Source organism: Myiozetetes cayanensis, unplaced genomic scaffold (assembly GCF_022539395.1).
Source record: "Myiozetetes cayanensis isolate MyiCay16 unplaced genomic scaffold, myiCay2020 scf54, whole genome shotgun sequence".
Lineage (NCBI taxonomy): Eukaryota > Metazoa > Chordata > Aves > Passeriformes > Tyrannidae > Myiozetetes > Myiozetetes cayanensis.
Window position 1 is genome coordinate 8,380 of NW_026087787.1, and position 22,226 is coordinate 30,605.

The window sequence follows — 22,226 nt, forward strand, 5'->3', positions numbered from 1 at the left end:
GGCCTCGGATCAGTGTTTTGACTATTTTGCTTCCCTTGGTGCAAAGCCTTCTCCCACTCTCAGTGAGGGGCAGGCAGTGAGTCCAGACTTGGTCAGGGTTTGTCCTTCTTGTCCTGCCCCATCCGTCTCTTTCTTAAGGCTGGGTCAGAAAAGCCAGGGCTCCACATGAAAACAACTGCCCCTTTCTGGTGCAACTGGAGCAGATGTTGCAGCTTGTCCTTTGCTTTCCCAGGGGAAATTCCCACAACTTTTTAGACCAGTCAGGTACTTTGCGTATAAAGCACTAACCAAAGTCAGTCTGATGATGGAAAATCGAGTTCAACCTTGGCCATGGAAACTTCTGCCCTAGACATTACAGAAAGGGCTGAAACCAGCAATGAACCCCTTGAAAAGTGAACTCATCCTGCTTGGTTGGTTGGTTGGTCGATTTTAAATTCCCTTGTTTCTCTTCCCTCCTGCCCTTTCTCTCTCCTTGCCCATCTCCAGGGTGTGATCCCGAGAGGAGGATGCTCTGCAGTTCCCCCATCCACTGCTCTCTGCCGGCTTTTGTCATTTACAGTTTAGTTTTCCAAGGTCATCAGGGGCACTCAGGTAAGAATCACAGAATCATAAAATCATAGAACAGCCGGGTTGGAAAGGACCTCTGAGATCATCAAGTCCAACCTTTGATCCACTACCACCACAGTTACCAGACTATGGCACTCAGTGCCACATCCAGTCTCCTCTTAAAAACCTCCAGGGACAGAGAATCCACCACTTTCCTGGCAGCCCATTCCAATGCCTGATTACCCTCCCTGAAGAATTTCTGCCTAATATCCAACCTAAACCTCCCTGGCAGAGCTTGAGACTGAGACCTGGCTCCCCCTCCTGTCAGGGAGTTGCAGAGAGTGATGAGGTCTCTCCTGAGCCTCCTCTTCTCCCGGCTCAACAACCCCAGCTCCCTCAGCCTCTCCTCACAGCACTTGTGCTCCAGTCCCTTCCCCAGCCTCCTTGCTCTTCTCTGCCCCTGCTCCAGCCCCTCCATGTCCTTCCTGACCTGAGGGGCCAGAGCTGGACACAGCACTCCAGGAGTGGCCTCCCCAGCCCTGAGTGCAGGTCAAGAATCCCTTCCCTGCTCCTGCTGCCACCCTCTTCCTGAGCCAGGCCAGGATCCCTTGGCCCCCTGGGCTCACTCTGGCTCCTGTTCAGCTCCTGTCCCTCCACACTCCCAGCTCCCTTCCTGCCAGGTTGCTCTCCAGCCACTCTGTCCCCAGCCCTGGGGCTGCCAGGGCTTGTTGTGGCCAAAGGGCAGGACCCGACACTTGGCCTGGTTGAACCTCATCCCACTGGAATCAGACCATGGATCCAGCCTGTCCAGGGCCCTCAGCAGAGCCCTCCAGCCTTCCAGCTGTTCCCCCTCTTCTTGCTGAACGCTGTGGCACAGCTTCCAGCCTGAATATCTTCCTGACTACCAGTGCAGCAGCTCCCTGTGAACAGCAGAGCACAGGGCAGGGTCAGGCCCTCTCCATACACCTTCTCCACTTCTGAGAGTGCCAGCATTCCTCTGGATCCTGCTTTATTCCTCTGGATCCTCCTTTATCCCTCTGGCCATGGGAAAACAGGCATGGGTACAACCCCTCTGAACTGGGGTGAGGATTAGATGATGCCAATGAGTTGATTATAGTTTGCTGCCATTTCCCTCCCTGCTTTCCCTGTCTCCTGCACATTTGCAATACGTCATTGCTTTCCTGGGCTGTGTCAGGGCTCTGCTGGACCCTTTGAAGAACCAGCTCACAAAAACAACAACAACAATGAACTTTTACAAGTTACTCTGAGTTCTCTTAGATTGCTGACCTGAAGCAGCTTCTTAAAGGCAGTCCTGGCAGTTGACTGCAAAAGCATCTTGTCAAAAAAAGGTCATTTGCTTTTGTTTTCCTTCAACCTGAACCACTTCCTCTGTGAGCTGAGTGAACTGATTGTTATAAGCCTATATCTTGTAATTTTCTAAAGATACCAAGAGCACCTGAGACATTTTTACTTTTATAATAGATTTTTGCAATTTGAGAGGTGAGAACAGTGAAGGCTATTTGAGCTTTCTTTGTCCCTAAGTTGTCACTTGCTCCAGCCAACCACCCAGAAACCTTCCAGCCACCTCCATCATTCCTTGTCCCCCTTTCTGCCTGCCCTGAGCCCCACGGGCAGCACCTGTGCCCTTGAGAACAAGGGGTTTGAAGACCTTTGCTGGCAGTGCAGGACAGGGAAGCAGAGGGACGGCCCCAGAGTGGCCTGGCCCCAGCCCACTGCCTGTGCTGCAGGGCAGGGTTCCCGTCCCAGCTCCCCTCAGCCCCTCGTGTGCCCCGGCACAGGGACGCTGCCAGCGCCATGGCCCGGCCCGGCAGCACCCGAACCACGTGGAGCAGCCGCTGCTGTGCCCGAGCTCAGGTGCCTCAGCAAACTCACAGTTCTCTCTTCCTCCTCCGGGGGTCTCTCCCAGATCCATTCCAAGTCACTGGACCCCCCGACCCCATCACCGTGGCCAAGGGTGAGAACGTGGTGCTGCCCTGCAGCTTCTCCCCAGAGCAGGATGCACAGGACACGGAGGTGATCTGGTTTCGGGAGCAGTTCTCGCCCTTTGTGCATCGCTTCAAGGAGGGCCAGGACCAGTATGGGGAGCAGATGCTTCAGTACCAAGGGCGCACTGAGCTGCGGAAGGACGGCCTTGCCAAGGGCAGCGCAGACTTGAAGATTTTCCGTGTCCAACTCTCTGACACAGGGACTTTCACCTGCTTTGTTCGCCGTGGCTCAGATTATGACGAGGCTCAGGTGGAGCTCAAGGTGACAGGTCTGTAGTTTGTGTCCCTGGTACCTCTGATTTACTTGCTCATGGTCAGTGCTCTTGTTCCCTGTCCTCGTGCCTAGAAACAGTTTCAGGGGGTTGCTTTGGAAATAGGGTGTTATTAAGTCCCTTGGTGTAAAATATCAAGAATGTCTCAGAGAGGTAAAATTGTCATAGGAAGCTCATGAAATACTTCCTCCTTCAGAATTTTTTCTTCATATTGTTTTCTTCATAAAAGCAGGCATAAGAAAAAATCTGGCATTGGGTAATAACAGAAGAATATTGAGGTGCTTTTACATTTTAATATCCAGATCAGTGGATTATTTTGCTGCAGCAGTGGCCTCCAGAGCAAATCTCTCAGTTACATGAAAGAGACTGCAAGAAATGTCCTGGCTCCAGGTGACATCAGTCTGAAAAACCATCTGGGATTTGTCTGTCAGTTTATCCACGTCAGGGAGAGAAACAGCCAAACCAGGTTATCCCCCTGACATCCAGAGCCCCACAGGGTCACCTGGGGTCTCTCCCTTTTCCCACAGCCAGAGGCTCTGCCCCGCTCATCACGCTGGAGCGCTACGAGCACGGGGGGATCCGCGTGGCCTGTCGCTCAGCCGGCTGGTACCCACGGCCCCAGGTGCTGTGGCACGATCCCCACGGGCGGCATCTCCCGTCCCTCTCGGAAAACACTACCCAGGACAAGAATGGGCTCTTCGCAGCTGAGAGCAGCATCATCCTCACCAGGGGTGTGAACCAGGAACTCTCCTGCTCGGTGCAGCACATCCCGCACAGACCAGAGCAGGAATCAGCCCTTTACGTGTCAGGTGAGTTGAGGATGGGGTATGGCCCTGCCAACGTGTCCCCGGAGCTGTGCTGGGCACGGCACCCCCAGGGCCTCTGGCAGGGCACGTGCTCAGCGTGTCAAGGCCATTTCATCCCACCTGTGCAAACAGCCACGGCTTTCAGCAGCCTCGGTGCAGGAGTGCTGCCAAAACCCACCGGTTCCGTCTGCAGGTGCCGGTTAGGGGGGAAGGTACAACCCTCATTGTGGCAGAGTTTATACAGACACCTGGCTGAAATAAGCACATTCATAACACTGGAGTTAAATGAAGAAAAAGAAGCAAACCCATGCCCTTATTCCTGCTACCGTGAAATCCTGTCCTACAGGTTTAGTATGAGGAATAAATCCTTGTGTCTCATTTTAGCACCTGCAAGTATAAAATGCAATCCTAATATTTCCTTGTCTCATAGGAAAGCTCCTTTTTCACTGGATGATTGGTTTGGGGCTGGGAATATATCAGAGCAGAGATGCAATGATGAACTGCATTAACCATACACCAAATGACACAGCAGCAACACGTGCTTTCCAACTCCACCCTGCTCCTCTTGTAGTTCAGAAATTAACAAGTCCAGGAGACTTTATTTCCCTGGGGAACCATTACCTTTCTCCTGGTGATGCTGTTCTGCACTGGAGTGTTGTTCTTGATGCACATATCACCCTATTTCTGATCCCATGTTGCTTAATGAAATGCAAGATTTAGTTTTTCCCAAAGGAGAACAAAACATGATTTAATCAAAAAGAACTTGCTTAGAAATCCATCTTCCCTTTAGAAATCCTCCACAATGCAGACAAAATGTCATCAACCTCATACAAGTGTGAAATTGCCAAGATGGATGTTTTTAAATGTCCTTTTTTGCCCTTTTTCATAGTACAATATGGTTTTCATCCTCAGTGGGATTCAGATGGAATGACCTTGTATGAAGCAGACATAATCCCCTTTCAATTGCTACATGCACAGTAACCTCCCCTTTGGGGATTTAATTTTTCAGATTCCTTTTTCCAAGATGCCCATCCTTGGAGGATTGCCCTGGGCGTGGTCCTGGTTGCTGGGGTTGCTCTCCTTATTATCACTGTTTATCTATTTAGAATTAAAGGTACTATCCTGAGTTTGGGGCTGGGAAAGGGAATGGGCAGTCATCCTACTCAGCCACCTCGAATCCTGATGGGTGAGGGGGCTGAGAAAAACCCAGATGGAACTGAAGTTGGCCTTAAAGCAGCATCAGCTGCTCCTCTGCCCCAGCACAGCAATGGAGCAATAATTTGCCTTGAGCTGCAGAGAATCCCTGGCAGTTTGGGGGCCTGGCAGGGCCTCCTTTCCTTCTCAAGATCCCTCAGATGGGAGATGATACAGAGGAATGAAGGAAACTGAAATCCTCTCTGTCTCCCTGGGAGGAGATGGGGCCGGTGGGTCGTGCGGGCACGTCCAGGCTCCACGGCCCTTCTGCCGTGCGGGCGGCTGGAACTCCTGCTGGGGCTTCATCAGTACTCGGTGGAGGGAGGAGTTTTAAATGATTTGCATTTCTTACTTTTCTTCACAGGAAAGCACCAGAAAGAAATAGGTAAGCTTTACTTTCCATTGTCCAGAAATTGGAGAACTCTTCCAGTGGAAGAATTCATGGGACGGGTTTCTGGAGGACAGGAGGCAGGGAAATGGTTTGGTTCGTGGCTACATCCCATGGGAAATTAATTTATTAAATGCTGTTGCCATATTCAGGACGTTGACTGCAGAACTAAAGAAAGTGTGAAGAGATGTTGTACCAACGGTGAACTTGGCTTTTCAAAGCGCTCTTGAGGTTCTTCCCAAGTCTGGAGGAAGCTTTCGGGTAGCACATTCCATTGTGCAGGGGCCTCAGCTTTTCTGAGCACTGCAGAGCACAGGCACAGGCCCTTAGGTAGCACTGCAGGTGACATTTCAGCCCCTGCTCCTCCCTTTGTGGGTGCAAAGCTGCCCCTTCCCTGCTGCCCTGGAGCTGCAGCCCCTGCTCAGGTCTCCAGCAGCACGTGCTGATCTCTGCCCACAGCGGGCTCAGGCAGGGTGGGCGACACCCCCAACGTCTTGGCAAGACAGGCCCTGAGGAGCTCCTGGGCTGCAGCTTTGCCCTTGGCAGCAATTCCAGCCTCCTCCCTACCCCAACAAGTGTATCAGAGAAACGGCCCCAACTTTGGTGCTGACGCTCTGATCTGCTTTTGTTTTCCAGAGAGGCAAAAGGAAGCACTGCGTAAGTCTCACTGCCCGTCTCCTCGGGGAAATCCTCTCTCAAAACTTCCAGACCTTTTCATTCATTCTCTCAGTCTGTCCAAATGGTTTTTCTGGGCAGAGATTTTCCTTCCTCCTCCCCTCACCCCATAATCATATGAAAATTCACCCTGAACACTCCTTAGGATTTTTCTCCTGAGTGGCTGTCGATGCTTCCTGACACTCCTGTCAATGGAAGTAGTGCAAGAATTCTGAACAGTTCTTGTTCTTTAGGGGCAAAGTACAGAAACCTGAGCTGTAGCAGAAACCTGCTCATAAAAATGTCAATTCCTTGATTTCTAAAATTCTTTAAAAATCAAGCTTGCTTGAAGTGGTCTTGTTTTTTTGTTGGCTTGTTTGTTTGTTGCTTGTAGAATTGCCAATAAATAGTCCTTTGGCTATTAAACATAACCTCATGCAAAAACGGTGCCACTGAAGGGGTAAAAATGATGGAGAAACTAAATACAGGTCAGCTGTCCGTGCAATCAGAGCAGAACCAGAGCATCTCCCCTTTCCATCTTGTTCTTTCCTGACCTGGGTGCTCCTTCAGCTGAGAGGGGGGGGTCCAGGGAAGGGACTGTGCCACATAATAACTCGTGTGTGTTTGTGTTTGTTCATCAGGGCACCACGAGGCAGAAATCGGTGAGTCTCTTACTCTTCCTTACAAAGAATTATTTACAGAGTCTGTGTAGGGTAGGGGGGTTCTCTGACGTTTTTTCAGTCTTAAGGTGTGAAGTGAACCAAAAAGTGTTTGAGGCTTGGGGAAGGAGAGAGTGAATGTGAGAATCAAAAATTCAAGGTCTCTGATGATGGTGCCTGGGGATGGGAAGGGGTGGTGGCAGCAGTAGAACTGGCAGGGTGGGAGTACCCTGGTCCCCTTGGAGATGAGGGAGCTCCTCGAGTTCATTTCCTGTCCCCACTTGAAGCAGGACAAGCTGCAGCATGGCCGGGGGAGCAGAGCTCCAGGCTGGGGGTGGCACAGGGCTTTGCACTGCTCAGTCTGGGCACAAACCCACCCTGCAGCACCTGCAGGCAGTTACAGGAGAGGGCAGACAGGCCATGTCCAAATAAATCCATTGCCCACATCCCATTTGTGATGCTTTGTCTTCCTTTTCAGAGGAACAGACCCAGGAACTCAGAGAGTATCATTCTCTTCTTGTTGTGGGAGTCTTCTCAGTTGGGCAACTTTTCTGTCCTGTGTTTCTCATGTGTGCCCTCATTTTGAGCACAGAACAAATCCAGAAATTGTTTCAGAAAGATGATTTTCCATTGGTCTCTGTGTGGTTTTAGGCTCTTGCCTGTAACCTTAGTTCTGTACTAAGAAGAAAATTCTGTCAGTTCTCAAAGTACAAACTGACCAATCAATACATGTCCCAATCAGGACAGGCAGTGTGATGGCATTTGTGGAAAATGGGTGCAGCCCTTCCATGTAGTCAGACACTGAAGTTTTGAAGCAACTCGCTGTGAGATGACTTTCACAAAGAGAACATCAGTGCAGAAAATGTGCACCTACACTGCCATATCATTGCCCTGAGCTAACCCAGCACCAATGTCTTCCATTGCCTCTGACCTGTAGTTTTTGTGGTTTTTTTAAAGCATGGAGGAGACACGCAGTGCCGATAGAAAAAGGTAACTAAGTTTGATCTTTCATGGTGCTGAATCATGTTCCCTGCTTTGATCGCCCTTCCTGGCACTTCCCCTCCTGCAAGTGATGCTGCTGGGAGCAGGCATGCTTCTGCTGACCCTCCCTTGAATTTGGTGCATGTCCTAGCTTCAGGCAAATCTGGAGAATCCTTGTCCTCAGGGAGCTGTGTGCAATTCTTCATCCTGGAGGTCTGCTGATGATCCTCTTCCCTCTCTGCTCACTCTGTTCTCTCTGCTTCATGTTCTCTTCCTTGCACTCGTGTTGTTACCTTGTGCACCTTCCCATGCCACAATCTGCCAGCTCTCACTCACACCCTGCCTCTTCCTTAGGCAGCCCCAGCAAAGATCTGTCCTGGGGCGAGCTCTGCCCTGATGTGCTGATTCCATCTCTCCTGCAGAGAACGTGGTTCTGGATCCAGACACAGCCCACTGTGAGCTTGTCGTGTCTGACAGTGGCAAAAGTGTGAAACGACGGTGACCCACGACAGGACATCCCTGACATCCCCAAGAGATTTAACCTGCGGACCTGCGTTCTGGGTCATGATGGCTTCTCCTCAGGGAGACACTACTGGGAGGTGGAGGCAGAGAAGGATGCAGGAAGATGGGGTGTAGGGGTCTCTAGAGAAGATGGGCAAAGGAAGGGTGATTTTAGGTTTAAACCAGAGGAAGGCATATGGGCAGTGGGGATAGAGGGACTACTCTTGAAAACTTTCACCTCCCCTCGTCATACTCTGTTTCCTGAAATCAAGGCTCCCAGGCGGATCCGGGTCTCTCTGGATTATGAAGGGGGACGGGTGTCATTTTTCAATGTTGATGAGGGCATTCTCATCTACACATTTCCACTGGCATCATTTGGGGGCAAAAAAGTCTACCCTTGGTTCTGGGTGGGTCCTGAGACATGTCTGAAAATATGGCCCTGATGAAGAGGAGGCAGTAAGAGAAGGATTTCCAAGGGCAGAGATCTCGTTACCTCTCTGGACCTCTCTTCCATGCTGCATCTCTCTAAGATCTTTCTCTGAGGCCAGACAGGCTGTTCTGGTTCCAGTGCAGATCAGTGGGAGAGGCCATGGCCAAGATGATACCATCCCACATCATTTCCAGGTGTGTGGAAAAGGGACTTTCTCTCTTGCTTCTGAGGGCAAGGGTTCCTTAAGCATGGAGGTTGGAACCATTGTTCCATTGTCTCAGGCTCTGTGAGCATTTGGCATGTAAATCACCCTCTCTTTGTACACTCTTCTTATCAGTATTGTTGCTGTTTCTGTTCCTTATGATATCATTGCTGTTTCCAGTGAATTGTTCTTTTCTCAACCCACGATCTTTGCCTTTTGTGCTTTCAACCAGAGGTTGAGCAGCATCTGCTTTGGGAGAGTCTGGGTAGGAGCTCTTAACTGGGGAGTACCATTCCTAAAACATGACACATGCTTTCACACCAGATCCCCCATTCAATTGAGATCCAGCAGACATGGACCTTCCAAAGGAAGGCTTCACCCAAACAGAACTGGTAAGGAGGGAAACTTCAGTACAGGTGGTGGGTTTATTGCCTGAAATCAGCTCTTTAAAGAAACCTCTAAGACCAAATTTGTTTTAGAAGCCAAGAATTCTTTTATTCCAGCACACTGGAATGACTTCAGCATGTCGGGTGCCCTGGGAATCAGTTCCCAAAGTGCACACAGAGTTATCCTCACTACAGCTGACATGGCAGCATTACAGGATTATTCATTTTTTTCTCCCCCACATTCCTGTTACATTTTCATGACATTTCTGAACACTTATTAGCTGGTTTCTTTAATTCAAAGCACCCTAATTTTCTATGGTACCTTCTTGTCATGGTTTTGCTGGTTCTTGGGAACGGGGCAGGAACTTTTCCCTTCCCCCTGCCTATGGTGTGCAGGGCTGTTAGGTGGGCACTTAAGGAGCACAAATGAAGCTGCTTTCTGGTTAATGGCTCAGAATCTCATCTCCTGGGAAATGGGGGGTGAGGAGCTCCTTTTTATTTTTGTTTTTCTTTTTTTTCCTTGGAAATGGTGGGAGGAGTTGGGGCTTGCTGCTGAGTCTGGAACAAGGTCGGGGTGGGAGCTTGGTGGGGTTTTGTTCTCAGCCTGGTTGCCAGCTGTGGATCTTGCTCAGATTTTTTCATCAAAGAGAAAGTGTTTGGGAGTTCTTTTGTTTTTTTTTTTTTTTCCTTTTCCCCTTCCCTGTTCCCATTTGTTTCTTCCTTAGCACTGGTTCTTGTGCACATCAAAGGGAGAAGGAAAACTATATCACACGATTCGACCAGCCAAACAGAGTGAGATTTTTCCCACTTTGTTGTTGTTGTTGTTTCTCCCCCTCCTCTCTCTCCCCTTTTCCCAGTGTGTGTGGGGGAAGGGGAACCCATTTTTTCTTTGGTTCCTCCAACGCACCCTGGAGGGTGTTACCCCTGGTGTCAACGACCAGTGATCCCACAGCGCCCCCTGCTGGACGGCAAAGAGAACGGCAGGCTCTGCATCTCCAGTGACCCAACAGCGCCCCCTGGTGACTGTGGTTAGAATTGTACCAAAGGGCTCAAACTGAACTACTTTTTTTCCCTTTCTGCGTTTCTTGGTTTGGTTTGAAGGGGATTATTTGTGGGTATTGGAGTATTGTTTGGTTGTTTTACTTGTTTTCTTTCGTTGTTTCTGCCAATACACATATATCTTTCAATAAAGGGCTGTTATTTTTCCTTTTTTCCACAATTTTTTTCCCCTCAGTCAGAACCTCTTAATATTGGATTTACAATTGCTTAGAGGGAGGAGTTTGGGTCTTCCTCATAACTCCTCCTTGCAAAACCTGTGTCTCACTTTTTAAACTGAGTCACTTCTGCTGCAAAAACTATTAGTTCTTGTTACATCTCTAAACCCCAATATCACGTTGCAACAAGTGCCCAGACCCTCCTCCTGCAGAAAAGGTGTGCACAGGTTGATGACCTGTTCTGTCAGGAGCAGGGAATAGTTAAAGGCTGTGCAGTATTAGAGGAGCTGAGGGGGATGCAGGGAGGTGGATTTAGAACCATGTTCCTGGGACCGTCACCACTGAGAACAAGACGCCTCAGATCTGGTGACCCACAAAAGCAGAACTCTGCTTCAGTCTCCACCCTTCAGCATCACCACCAAACCCAGAATCAACACCCGAACAGCTGCAGACACCCATGAGCAAGGTCTACCAGCAGAAACTGCAGCAGCACAACACAGCAGACACCATAAAAGAAACAATGAGTGCTCGTAGTGGGGGACTCTGAGAAGGGACACTGAGGCACTCATCTGCCAGCCCTGCAGGGAGTCACCAGAGCTATCCCCCCTTCTGGCAGCTCAGGTCTGAGATGTTGCTGAGCGGGTGCCACAAGCTGTCAAGAGCACAGACTGCTCTCCACTGCTGCTTTTCCATGTGGCACAAATGACACACAAGCCAGAACCTGGGCAGATTCAAGGGAGATTACAAAGCCCTGGTGGTGCAAGTGAACAATATCGATGTCCAAGTTATCTTTTCCTCCATTTTAACTGTTTGAAGAAAGGGGCCAGCCAGAAATAGATGTAAAAAGCAAATCAACCTCTGGCTTTGTGGCTGGTGCTGTCAGGAGGGTTTGGATTTTTATGACAACCGGACACTCTTGGATGACTACAATCTGTTAGGGAGGCATGGGACCTTTGGCAGCAGGATCACCAACTTGGAGAGCTGGGCTTTAAATGGAAGGACTTGGGGGCTCAGGATCCAAAGGGACCTTGCTTCCTCTTTTGCATCCAGCTGGGAATAACCCAGGACACCCAGAGCAGTGACAAATGTTCCCTACAGGTCTCCCAAGATGAGAACAGAAGGCCAAGCCCCTCAGGGATGTGTATGGCTGTGTGGCATCCTCTTGCACCCCTCCTGGGAAACCTGCCTGCTCCATTAGCCCTGAACTGCCTGCAGAACAACACACAGAGCTTGGGGAATGAGCTTGGGGGAGGATTAGAGATCTGTGTGCAGTCACAGGGCCACGGTCTCATTGCAGTTACAGAGACAGGGTGTCATGGTTTTACTGGTTCCTAGAAACTAAGTAGGAATTTTTCCCTTCCCCTGCCCACTGCATGCAGAGCTATTGAGTGAGCACTTAAGACACTCAAAAGAACTGGTTCTCTGGTTAATTGCTCAGAACTTAGTCTCCTAGGAAACAGGGGAGATGGGGGGCTCCTCTTTAGTTTTTTCTCTGGTCTCCTGGGAAACGCAGGGAGGAGTTTTTGTGCTGGCTGTGTCTGGAACACAGGTCGGAGTGGAAGCTCGGTGGATCTCTCTGCCCTCAGCCCCTTGTCAGCTTCTGGACCCTGTTTGGATTATTTGTTTTCATCAGAGAGGAAACTGTGTTTTCTGGGAGTTTTTTTCCTTTCCCTGTTCCTGTTGGTTTTTTTTTTTTCCTGCCAGTGGTCCCTGTGCACATCAGGGGGAGAGAAAGGACTGTACTGTACAAGTTGACCAGCCAAACAGAGTGAGTTTAATTTTTTCATTGGGAGGAATTTCTCTTTGTTGTTATTTCCCTTCCCCCCCTCTCTCCCCTTTCCCAGTGTGTGTGGGGGGAAAGGAAAACCATTTTTTTTTTTGGTTTCTCCATCACACCCTGGAGGGTGTTACCCCCCCGTGGCTACGACCAGTGATTCTATGGTGCCCCCTGCTGGACGGCATAAAGAACTGCAGGCTCTACATCTCCAGTGACACAACATCGCCCCCTGGTGACTGTGGTTGGAATTGCACCAAAGGGCACAAACTGAAATGTTTGCTTTTTTTTTCCTTTGCTTGTTTACTGGTCTGTTCTGAAGGGGATCATCTGTGGGTATAGAAGTATTGTTTGGTTGTTTCACTTGTTTCTTTTCATTGTTTTTGCCAATATACATATACCTCTTTAAAAAGGGCTGTTATTTTTCCATTTCAATAATTTGTTTTCCTTCAATCGGAGCCTCTTAATTTCGGATTTATAATTGCTTAGAGGGAGGAGTTTGGGTCTTTTCTCATAACTCATCCTCAGCAAACCCCTTGTTTCTCATTTAAACTGGGACACTGGGACACTGTCGTGGATGGCTACGTACCTTTTAGGAATGATAAGTCAGCAAGGTGAGGCGGTGGAGCTTCTCTTTCTGTGAGAGAGTAACTGGGACGGATCAAACTCTGCCCAGGGGTGGATGAAGGCAAGAGCAGATGTGTGAAGCATTAAGGGAGTGGCTAATACGACCAGCAGGATTCGGGCACTGACCTTCCTCCTGTGCTCAGCACTAGTGAGGCCCCACCTCAAATTCTGGGATCACTTTTGGTCCTCTCACAACAAGAAAGGCATTGAGGGGCTGGGCTGGAGAGTGTCCAGAGAAGGGAACAATGCTGGAGAAGGGTCTGGAGCACCGGGAGCAACTGAGAGAGCTGGGGAGGTTCAGCCTGGAGAAAAGGAGGCTCAGGGGGGACCTTCTTGCTTTCTACAACTCTGTGACAGAAGGGTGCAGCCAGGTGGGACTCAGGCTCTGTCCCAGGCAACAAGGGACAGGACTAGAGGAAACGGCCTCAAATTGCACCAGGAGAGGTTTAGGTTGGATATTAGGGAAAACTACCTCCTCAAAAGGGTTGTTCAGCTGTGGTTGTTTTAAAGCCCAGTGGGAACATTAAGCTCTCTCAAGCCAACCCTGTTTGATAGTTGAGGGGAAAAACCCCACTAGATCCATACTCATTGTCCATGGCATTTACAGGGTACAGTGGCAGTGGCATTCAGCAACCAGTAGTACATATGCAATTCAACATTACAGGCTGTTCTCACCCAAAATTCAAATCCCCTTGAGGTACAAGTTTTATTTCCTCATCCCTTGCATCACTCACCCAGTCACTCAGCAAAACCAATCCCACAGATGGCTTTGCCTTTGCTTGAGGCAGGACTAATCCAAACTGTCTTCTCCAACACCTTTCTCTTGTGCACCACAGGCACTTTATCCCCTTCTGTGCTTCATGGGGGTTCTGATCAGGCAGGGCCAGCTGGGTTGGTGGAGGCTGGGGTGTTAACTAACCAGGTGGCTTTCTCTAAATGTGCATCCCCATGTTTGAAGGCCCCACCACCCATTGCTTTCAATGTGGTTTTTAACAGTCCATTGTGCCATTGCACTTTCCCAGGGGCTGCTGCATGACAGGGAATATGATCCACCCACTGCATCCTGAGCTCTCTGCCCAGGTGTCTGTGAGGCTCTTTTTGAAATGAGCCCCATTGTCTGATTCAGTTCCTGCTGGGGGCCACGTCACCCCAGGACTTGCTTTTCCCGGCCCAGGATGGTGTTCCAGGCAGGGCCGTGAGGCACAGGATGTGTCTCCAGACCCCAGGGACTGTTTGCACCACGGTCAGCATGCAGCACTTCCCTTGGAGGGTTTGGGGAGTGCGATGTGCTGTGCTGTGATCACTCTGCCAGGCCTCCCCAGATTTTTATTTCAACCATCACCCCCCACACCACAGAGGCTTTATCTGCTTGGCCCTGCTTGATTGCAGCCCCTGATTCCCAGTTATGGATAACCTGGGAGATGATTTATTCCCCTTGATCATGAGCCCATCTGTATGTTGCATCTCCTCCCTGATGACCTGAGGAGTCATGGGCCCATCAAGCCAGAAACAGTTCACCCTTATCTTGCCAGTCCACATCCACCTGAGACACTTTAATCTCAGCAATCTGATCCACCTGTCCGTTGTTGTGATGTTCTTCAGTAGCCCCAGTTTTGGGTACCGCCCTTGGTGCTGCCCCAATCCTGTCCCTCCCCAGGACCTTGCATTCACCCTGACCAATAAGACCCCTGTCTCCTGGAGGAGGATGCACATCAGTGGGTGGCTGCACATCTGCAGTGCAGACACCTGGACCTGAGCCTGGCAGTCTCTGCTGCTGCAGGAGCAGAACAGGCAGGTCTGGGCACAAACCAGTGCAGACTGTGAGAGGTGTTACCCCATGACCCATAACCTGTGGCCCCAAATTCCTGTTTCTCTCTACATGCAAAGGAAGGGGCTGAGGATGTCACCTCAGGTGTCTTTGGTGCTGCTGGGGGCTCTGCAGATCAGCACAAGAACTTCAGCTGGGGGTGTTGCAGCCACCAAGTCCCAACCCATGACAAGCCCAGGCTGGGACAAGCTCCAGGTGCTTTGAACCTAAATAGTTCCTCCAAAGCAAAGATTCATTTCTTTCTCCTCAAGAGAGGACAGTTCCCTTCCTTCTTCCCTCCTGGAACTCACCTCTTCCACTCATCTCCTCCACCTCATTGACTAAGGTCTCACTCTCTTCTCTCTCCATCCTGGATGCCAGCATATGTACAGAAAATCAACAGCAGGGGAGGAAGCATCCCCTGTTGGAAGTGCCAGTGGCAGGACTCCGAGACTGCCTGAAGATGACAAAGCAGAGAAGCAATGATGGAATAGTCACATTATTCAGGCACTTTTTAGACAGTCAGCACTCACCTGCAGGTTGGCTGCAGGAAGGGAGGTTTGGGATAACTTGGAAAGCTCTTCAGTCTGCTCCCCACTCCCCTGATCTCCTCCTCAGCTCGTGGCTGGACTCAGCTTGCCCAGCACTTGTTTGAGTGAGCAGAGCACAGTCCAGAGGGGCTGGATGGCCTGGAGAGCACAGCTGGGACTGGGAGTCTGTCTGGGGGACCACCCCATGGAGCTTCTCCTCCCCTCCTCTGGGCGATGGCCTCCCCTGCCCTGAACCTTCCAGCCCACGTGTGACCTCATCTAACACTTGCACTTGGCTGTTCTTCCTGCTCCTGCAGTGCCCAGCCCCGTGTGCAGCACAGGCTCTGCCACACGGCCCCTCCCTCCTGCCATCTGCAGGGGGGTGATAAGAGCCCCTGAGCGCTGCAGGGGCCTGGATCTCCCTGTGCAGGATGCTCAGAGCCCTCCCGGGTCAGCAGCACCACAGGCACCTCCAGCCCCGTGGGATGGCACTTGGGGACAGCAGTGGCCCTGCTCTGGGGGTCCAGGCTGCACACTGGGCTGAGGGAGAGGGCTGGCTCCTGCCCTGGCTCTTTGCCCAGGTTTCTGATGCTGCCAGTGGGTTCATGGTGGAGATGCTTGCAGGGCATGTGCCGCCTCGATGGCTCAGCTGGTCAAGGGGGGACAGCACTTGCTGGGCTTTGCACCACAACTCTGTATTCTCCAGGCAGTGGTTGATGCTCCCTGGGGGTGATGGCCTCATCCCCACTCATAAAGTACTCAGAGCATTCCACTCTGCTTTGTCACATCCCTCTGAAAGCCACCATATCAAGAAGGGTGAGAGGGCAGCTGTTGCCAGGTGGCTCTGCTGCCTGGTGCTGGGAGATGGTCTGGGAAAGCAGGATTGGGACAGGCTGGCTTGGAAGGAACCAGAAAAGAGGCAAAGACACAGACACAGACACAGACAGACACACAGACACACAGACACACAGACACACACAGACACACAGACACAGACACAGACACACACACACACACACACACACACACACACACAGACATGCCCAGGCACAGGTCCCCTGTGGCACCCACATCATCCCCAGCACAGGCAGCCAAGTCCACTCCTCCTGCAGGGCTGGCAGGGGATCACTGGTGCAGGTGACACAGGCCACACTCTCTGGCTTCCTGTGCACATCTGCAGACACCTTGAGCAATGACATGGCCTGTCTGCCCAAGGGGTGCCCCTGTCCCACCCCCGGGCCCTCTGACCCCACACATCCAGCTTGATGGTCTCTGCAGACCCACAGCCCTCCCACACACATCCCTCAGGCACGCCACACTTCTGGGACCCCTGACACCAGCAGGGACCCTTTGCCTGACTGATACCCCTGCCTGGACCTGGGCTCTCCAACTCCCTGGCCAGCCAAGCTCAGGTCCAGGCTCTGTTTTACCAGTCCCTTTTCCACCCTTTTGGCCAGGTCCCTGATCAGGTCCCTTTGCCCCAGCAGGTGCCCCCAGGCCTGATGGGGGTGGGAGGGTGCCGGGACCGACAGGGCTGAGCCCCCACGGGCACTGCCTTTGCCTCTCTCAGGGCAGCAGCTTTGCCTGAACCAACCACCTCGATGGCCTTGCCTCTGGGCTGGCAATGGCTTTTAAGCAAGATTTAAGAAGCTGCTGGGCTTTACTCCCACCCACTGCCTCTGGGTGAGAATCCTGGCTCCATCACCTCCCTCCTCCCCACTGCCTCTGGGCTCATCCCAGGGATGTGCAAAGTCCTGCCACATCTGTCCCCTCCCGAGTCCAAGGAGCAGCCCTGGAGAGCCCCTGCAGTAGGGCTGTGCCTGGGCATGCTGCCAGAAGGGCATGTCCAGATTAGGAACTCCCCAAATTACTCAAGACCTTTCACTTTTGGGAGGAGAGAGTGCAAGAGAAAACAGGTGGCAGGCTGGGACAGGGTGATAACTTTTTTGGTTGTCAGACAGCTCAGCTGGGATCAGTGGACCCCTCCAACACTCTTGGGGACAGCCAAGTAGCTCCAGCTCCAGCCCAGAGACCAGGAAAGAGCTCAGGGTCTCCAGGTACGTGGCTTCTTTTGGGAAAGATGGGATGGAATTGTCCTCTGCCATTTGCCTGAAACAGCTGTGGTTTCCATGTCCTGTTAGCAAAGTAGAACCAAGTCAGTGAGCAAAAAGGGGGTGGGTGGGAGAGCAGAGCAGAGCAGAGCCAGGTCCTGTCTTGGCTGGGCCTTGGATCAGTGTTTTGACTATTTTGCTTCCCTTGGTGCAAAGCCTTCTCCCACTCTCAGTGAGGGGCAGGCAGTGAGTCCAGACTCGGTCAGGGTTTGTCCTTCTTGTCCTGCCCCATCCGTCTCTTTCTTAAGGCTGGGTCAGAAAAGCCAGGGCTCCACATGAAAACAACTGCCCCTTTCTGGTGCAACTGGAGCAGATGTTGCAGCTTGTCCTTTGCTTTCCCAGGGGAAATTCCCACAACTTTTTAGACCAGTCAGGTACTTTGCATATAAAGCACTAACCAAAGTCAGTCTGATGATGGAAAATCGAGTTCAACCTTGGCCATGGAAGCTTCTTCCCTAGACATTACAGAAAGGGCTGAAACCAGCAATGAACCCCTTGAAAAGTGAATTCATCCTGGTGGGTTTTAAATTTATTTTAAAATAAATTTTATATTTATGTAAAATATATATTTATATTTATATATTTAATAATAATAAAATTAATAATAATTAAATATATTTTTATATATTTAAAATAAATATATATATTTAAAATAAATTTTAAATTCCCTTGTTTCTCTTCCCTTTTGCCCTTTCCCTCTCCTTGCCCATCTCCAGGTTGTGCTCCTGAGAGGAGGATGCTCTGCGGTTCCCCCATCCACTGCTCTCTGCTGGCTTTTGTCATTTACAGTTTAGTTTTCCAAGGTCATCAGGGGCACTCAGGTAAGAATCCCCCTGTTCTTGCTGAACGCTGTGGCACAGCTTCCAGCCTGAATATCTTCCTGGCTGCCAGTGCAGCAGTTCCCTGTGAACAGCAGAGCACAGAGCAGGGTCAGGCCCTTTTCTTTCCTGTTCGGTGTTCAGGTGGTGCTGCAGGGCAGGGTCCCCGTCCCAGCTCCCCTCAGCCCCTCGTGTGCCCCGGCACAGGGACGCTGCCAGCGCCATGGCCTGACCCGGCAGCACCCGAACCACGCGGAGCAGCCGCTGCTGTGCCCGAGCTCAGGTGCCTCAGCAAACTCACAGTTCTCTCTTCCTCCTCCGGGGGTCTCTCCCAGATCCATTCCAAGTCACTGGACCCTCCGACCCCATCACCGTGGCCAAGGGTGAGAACGTGGTGCTGCCCTGCGGCTTCTCCCCAGAGCAGGATGCACAGGACACGGAGGTGATCTGGTTTCGGGAGCAGTTCTCGCCCTTTGTGCATCGCTTCAAGGAGGGCCAGGACCAGTATGGGGAGCAGATGCTTCAGTACCAAGGGCGCACTGAGCTGCGGAAGGACGGCCTTGCCAAGGGCAGCGCAGACTTGAAGATTTTCCGTGTCCAACTCTCTGACACAGGGACTTTCACCTGCTTTGTTCGCCGTGGCTCAGATTATGACGAGGCTCAGGTGGAGCTCAAGGTGACAGGTCTGTAGTTTGTGTCCCTGGTACCTCTGATTTACTTGCTCATGGTCAGTGCTCTTGTTCCCTGTCCTTGTGCCCAGAAACAGTTTCAGGGGGTTGCTTTGGAAATAGGGTGTTATTAAGTCCCACTGTTGAAAATACCAGGAATGTTTCATGGAGTTAGAACTGCCCACTGAGCAGCCATAAGGAGCTCATAAGGTGCTTCCTCCTTCAAAAGTGTTCTAATATTGCTTCACAACAGCAGCACTTGTTTTTGAACTCTTGTTCTGCTGCTTCTTTGGGAATGAACAAGTCCTGGAAACTTTGGTTCCCTGCAGATGCCTTACCTTTCTCCCGGTGATGCTGCTCTGCACTGGAGTGCTGCTCTTGATGCACGTCACTCTATCAGTCTCAGACAAGTGTGACATTGCAAAAATTTCGGTGGTTTTTTTAATGTAATTTTTTGTCAGTTTGTGGAGCACAGTCAAGAGCTGCTTCTCACCGTCAGTGGGAGTCAAGTGGAATGACCTTGTTTGAAATAGAAATCATTTCCCTCCCGTTGCTACTCACAAAGTAACCTCCCCTTTGGGGATTTAATTTTTCAGTTCCCTTTCTCCGAAGCGTGTATCCTTGGGTGATTCCCCTGGTCCTGATCTCGGTTGCTGTGTTCGCTCTACTTACTCTCACAGTTTATCTGTGTAAAATTAAAGGTACCATCTGGGGCTTGGGAACTGGGGAAGGGGCTGGGCAGCCATTCTACTCAGCCTCCTCTAATCCTGATGGATGAGGGAGATGAGAAACACTGGGATGGACTCAGAGACTTGGCCTGGTGTCTCAGGCACCTGTTTGGTGCCAAGAAACTTAAAAACCCAGGGCCTTAACTGCTGTCAAGGAAAGAAAGCTTTCTTCCCCAACAAGAAGGCAAGGAAGCAAGTTGGCCTTAAAGCAGCATCAGCTGCTCCTCTGCCCCAGCACAGCAATGGAACAATAATTTGCCTTGAGCTGCAGAGAAACCCTGGCAGTTTGGGGGGCCTGGCAGGGCCTCCTTTCCTTCTAAAGATGGAGGAAGCTTTTGGGTAGCACATTCCATTGTGCAGGGGCCTCAGCTTTTCTGAGCACTGCAGAGCACAGGCACAGGCCCTTAGGTAGCACTGCAGGTGACATTTCAGCCCCTGCTCCTCCCTTGTGGGTGCAAAGCTGCCCCTTCCCCGCTGCCCTGGAGCTGCAGCCCCTGCTCAGGTCTCCAGCAGCACGTGCTGATCTCTGCCCACAGCGGGCTCAGGCAGGGTGGGCGACACCCCCAACGTCTTGGCAAGACAGGCCCTGAGGAGCTCCTGGGCTGCAGCTTTGCCCTTGGCAGCAATTCCAGCCTCCTCCCTACCCCAACAAGTCTATCCTGGAACAGGATTTTTTATAGTCTCTAGGGGGTGGTGGGTTCATTTGGGTTTTTTCTTTCACTTTTAAAGTGTGAACCAAAAAGTGGTTCACTTGGTGATGGCTGGACAGACAGACTGAATTTGAGACTCAAAATTCAAGGTCTCTGATGATGGTGCCTGGGGATGGGAAGGGGTGGTGGCAGCAGTAGAACTGGAAGGGTGGGAGTGCCCTCGTCCCCTTGGAGATGAGGGAGCTCCTCGAGTTCATTTCCTGTCCCCACTTGGAGCAGGACAAGCTGCAGCATGGCCAGGGGAGCAGAGCTCCAGGCTGGGGGTGGCACAGGGCTTTGCACTGCTCAGTCTGGGCACAAACCCACCCTGCAGCACCTGCAGGCAGTTACAGGAGAGGGCAGACAGGCCATGTCCAAATAAATCCATGGCCCACAACCCATTTGTGATGCTTTGTCTTCCTTTTCAGAGGAACAAGCCCAGGAACTCGGTGAGTATCATTCTCTTCTCTTCATGGGAGTCTTCTCAGTTGGGCAACTTTTCTGTCCTGTGTTTCTCATGTGTGCCCTCATTTTGAGCACAGAACAAATCCAGAACTTGTTTCAGAAAGATGATTTTCCATTGGTCTCTGTGTGGTTTTAGGCTCTTGCCTGTAACCTTAGTTCTGTACTAAGAAGAAAATTCTGTCAGTTCTCAAAGTACAAACTGACCAATCAATGCATGTCCCAATCAGGACAGGCAGTGTGATGGCATTTGTGGAAAATGGGTGCAGCCCTTCCATGTAGTCAGACACTGAAGTTTTGAAGCAACTCGCTGTGAGATGACTTTCACAAAGAGAACATCAGTGCAGAAAATGTGCACCTACACTGACATATCATTGCCCTGAGCTAACCATTGCCTCTGACCTGTAGGTTTTTGTGTTTTTTTTAAAGCATGGAGGAGACACGCAGTGCCGATAGAAGAAGGTAACTAAGTTTGGTCTTTCATGGTGCTGAATCATCTTCCCTGCTTTGATCGCCCTTCCTGGCACTTCCCCTCCTGCAAGTGATGCTGCTGGGAGCAGGCATGCTTCTGCTGATCCTCCCTTGAATTTGGTGCATGTCCTAGCTTCAGGCAAATCTGGAGAATCGCTGTCCTCAGGGAGCTGTGTGCAATTCTTCATCCTGGAGGTCTGCTGATGATCCTCTTCCCTCTCTGCTCACTCTGTTCTCTCTGCTTCATGTTCTCTTCCTTGCACTCGTGTTGTTACCTTGTGCACCTTCCCATGCCACAATCTGCCAGCTCTCACTCACACCCTGCCTCTTCTTTAGGCAGCCCCAGCAAAGATCTGTCCTGGGGCGAGCTCTGCCCTGATGTGCTGATTCCATCTCTCCTGCAGAGAACGTGGTTCTGGATCCAGACACAGCCCACTGTGAGCTTGTCGTGTCTGACAGTGGCAAAAGTGTGAAACACGGCGACACACCACAGGACGTCCCTGACACCCCCAAGAGATTTAACCTGCGGACCTGCGTTCTGGGCCGTGACGGCTTCTCCTCAGGGAGACACTACTGGGAGGTGGAGGTGGAGAAGGATGCAGGAAGATGGGGTGTGGGGGTCTCTAGAGAAGATGGGCAAAGGAAGGGTTGGTTTAGGTTTATAGCAGAGGAAGGCATATGGGCAGTGGGGAAACAGGGACTATACTTGAAAACTTTCACCTTCCCTGCTCCCACTGAATCTCCTGAAATCAAGGCTCCCAGGCGGATCCGGGTCTCTCTGGATTATGAAGAGGGACGGGTGTCATTTTTCAGTGTTGATGACGAGACCCCCATCTTCACATTTTCACAGGCATCATTTGGGGGGAAAAAAGTCTACCCTTGGATCTGGGTGGATCCTGGAACATGTCTGAAAATATGGCCCTGATGAAGAGGAAGGAGTAAGACAAGTCTTTTTTAGAGGACCTGGGAGTTCAGTCTTACAGAAAGATTGAGGTTGGAAGGAACCTGTGGTGGTTTCTGTGGCAACCAGCTGCTCAGAGCAGGGGTAACCTTGGGGCTGCCTTTAGTGTCCTTGGACCTTGTTCAGCTGAATGTTGCAGGGTCTCCAAGGGCAGAGGTCTCATTACCTCTCTGGACCTCTGTCCAACACTGCATCTCTCTCAAGGGTGAAAACCAACCCTTTCTGGGTGGTCAGAATTCCTCCAATCAGGACCCGTGGTTGTTGTGTCTCATCCTCTCTCTCTCCCTGTTGAACACCAATTACACTGAAAAGGTGTCCCTGCAACAGGGATCCCTTTTGAA

General features: G+C 51.1%; 1 protein-coding gene across 1 annotated transcript; it reads left to right on the plus strand.

Annotated features, from left to right (window-relative positions):
• The first annotated feature begins 474 nt into the window (after window positions 1-474).
• Window positions 475-22,226, plus strand: LOC126650042 (butyrophilin subfamily 1 member A1-like). Its single transcript, XM_050334493.1, has 17 exons — window positions 475-591; window positions 2,474-2,821; window positions 3,352-3,633; window positions 4,640-4,744; window positions 5,189-5,209; window positions 5,849-5,869; window positions 6,508-6,528; window positions 7,861-7,961; window positions 10,363-10,499; window positions 11,944-12,007; window positions 16,875-17,034; window positions 17,805-17,909; window positions 18,242-18,589; window positions 19,171-19,275; window positions 20,420-20,440; window positions 20,883-20,915; window positions 21,329-22,226. Exons 1-17 carry the CDS (start codon window positions 507-509, stop codon window positions 21,847-21,849), a joined length of 2,478 nt encoding a protein of 825 aa, XP_050190450.1. The 5' UTR covers window positions 475-506; the 3' UTR covers window positions 21,850-22,226.

What these genes read in the sequence shown, in the direction of transcription:
- LOC126650042 (XM_050334493.1), top strand. Translation starts at nt 507, where the DNA reads ATGCTCTGCAGTTCCCCCATCCACTGCTCTCTGCCGGCTTTTGTCATT. An exon ending in AGGTCATCAGGGGCACTCAG is followed by an intron (nt 592 to 2,473) that starts GTAAGAATCACA and finishes GGTCTCTCCCAG; the next exon opens with ATCCATTCCAAGTCACTGGA. An exon ending in GAGGCAAAAGGAAGCACTGC is followed by an intron (nt 5,870 to 6,507) that starts GTAAGTCTCACT and finishes TTTGTTCATCAG; the next exon opens with GGCACCACGAGGCAGAAATC.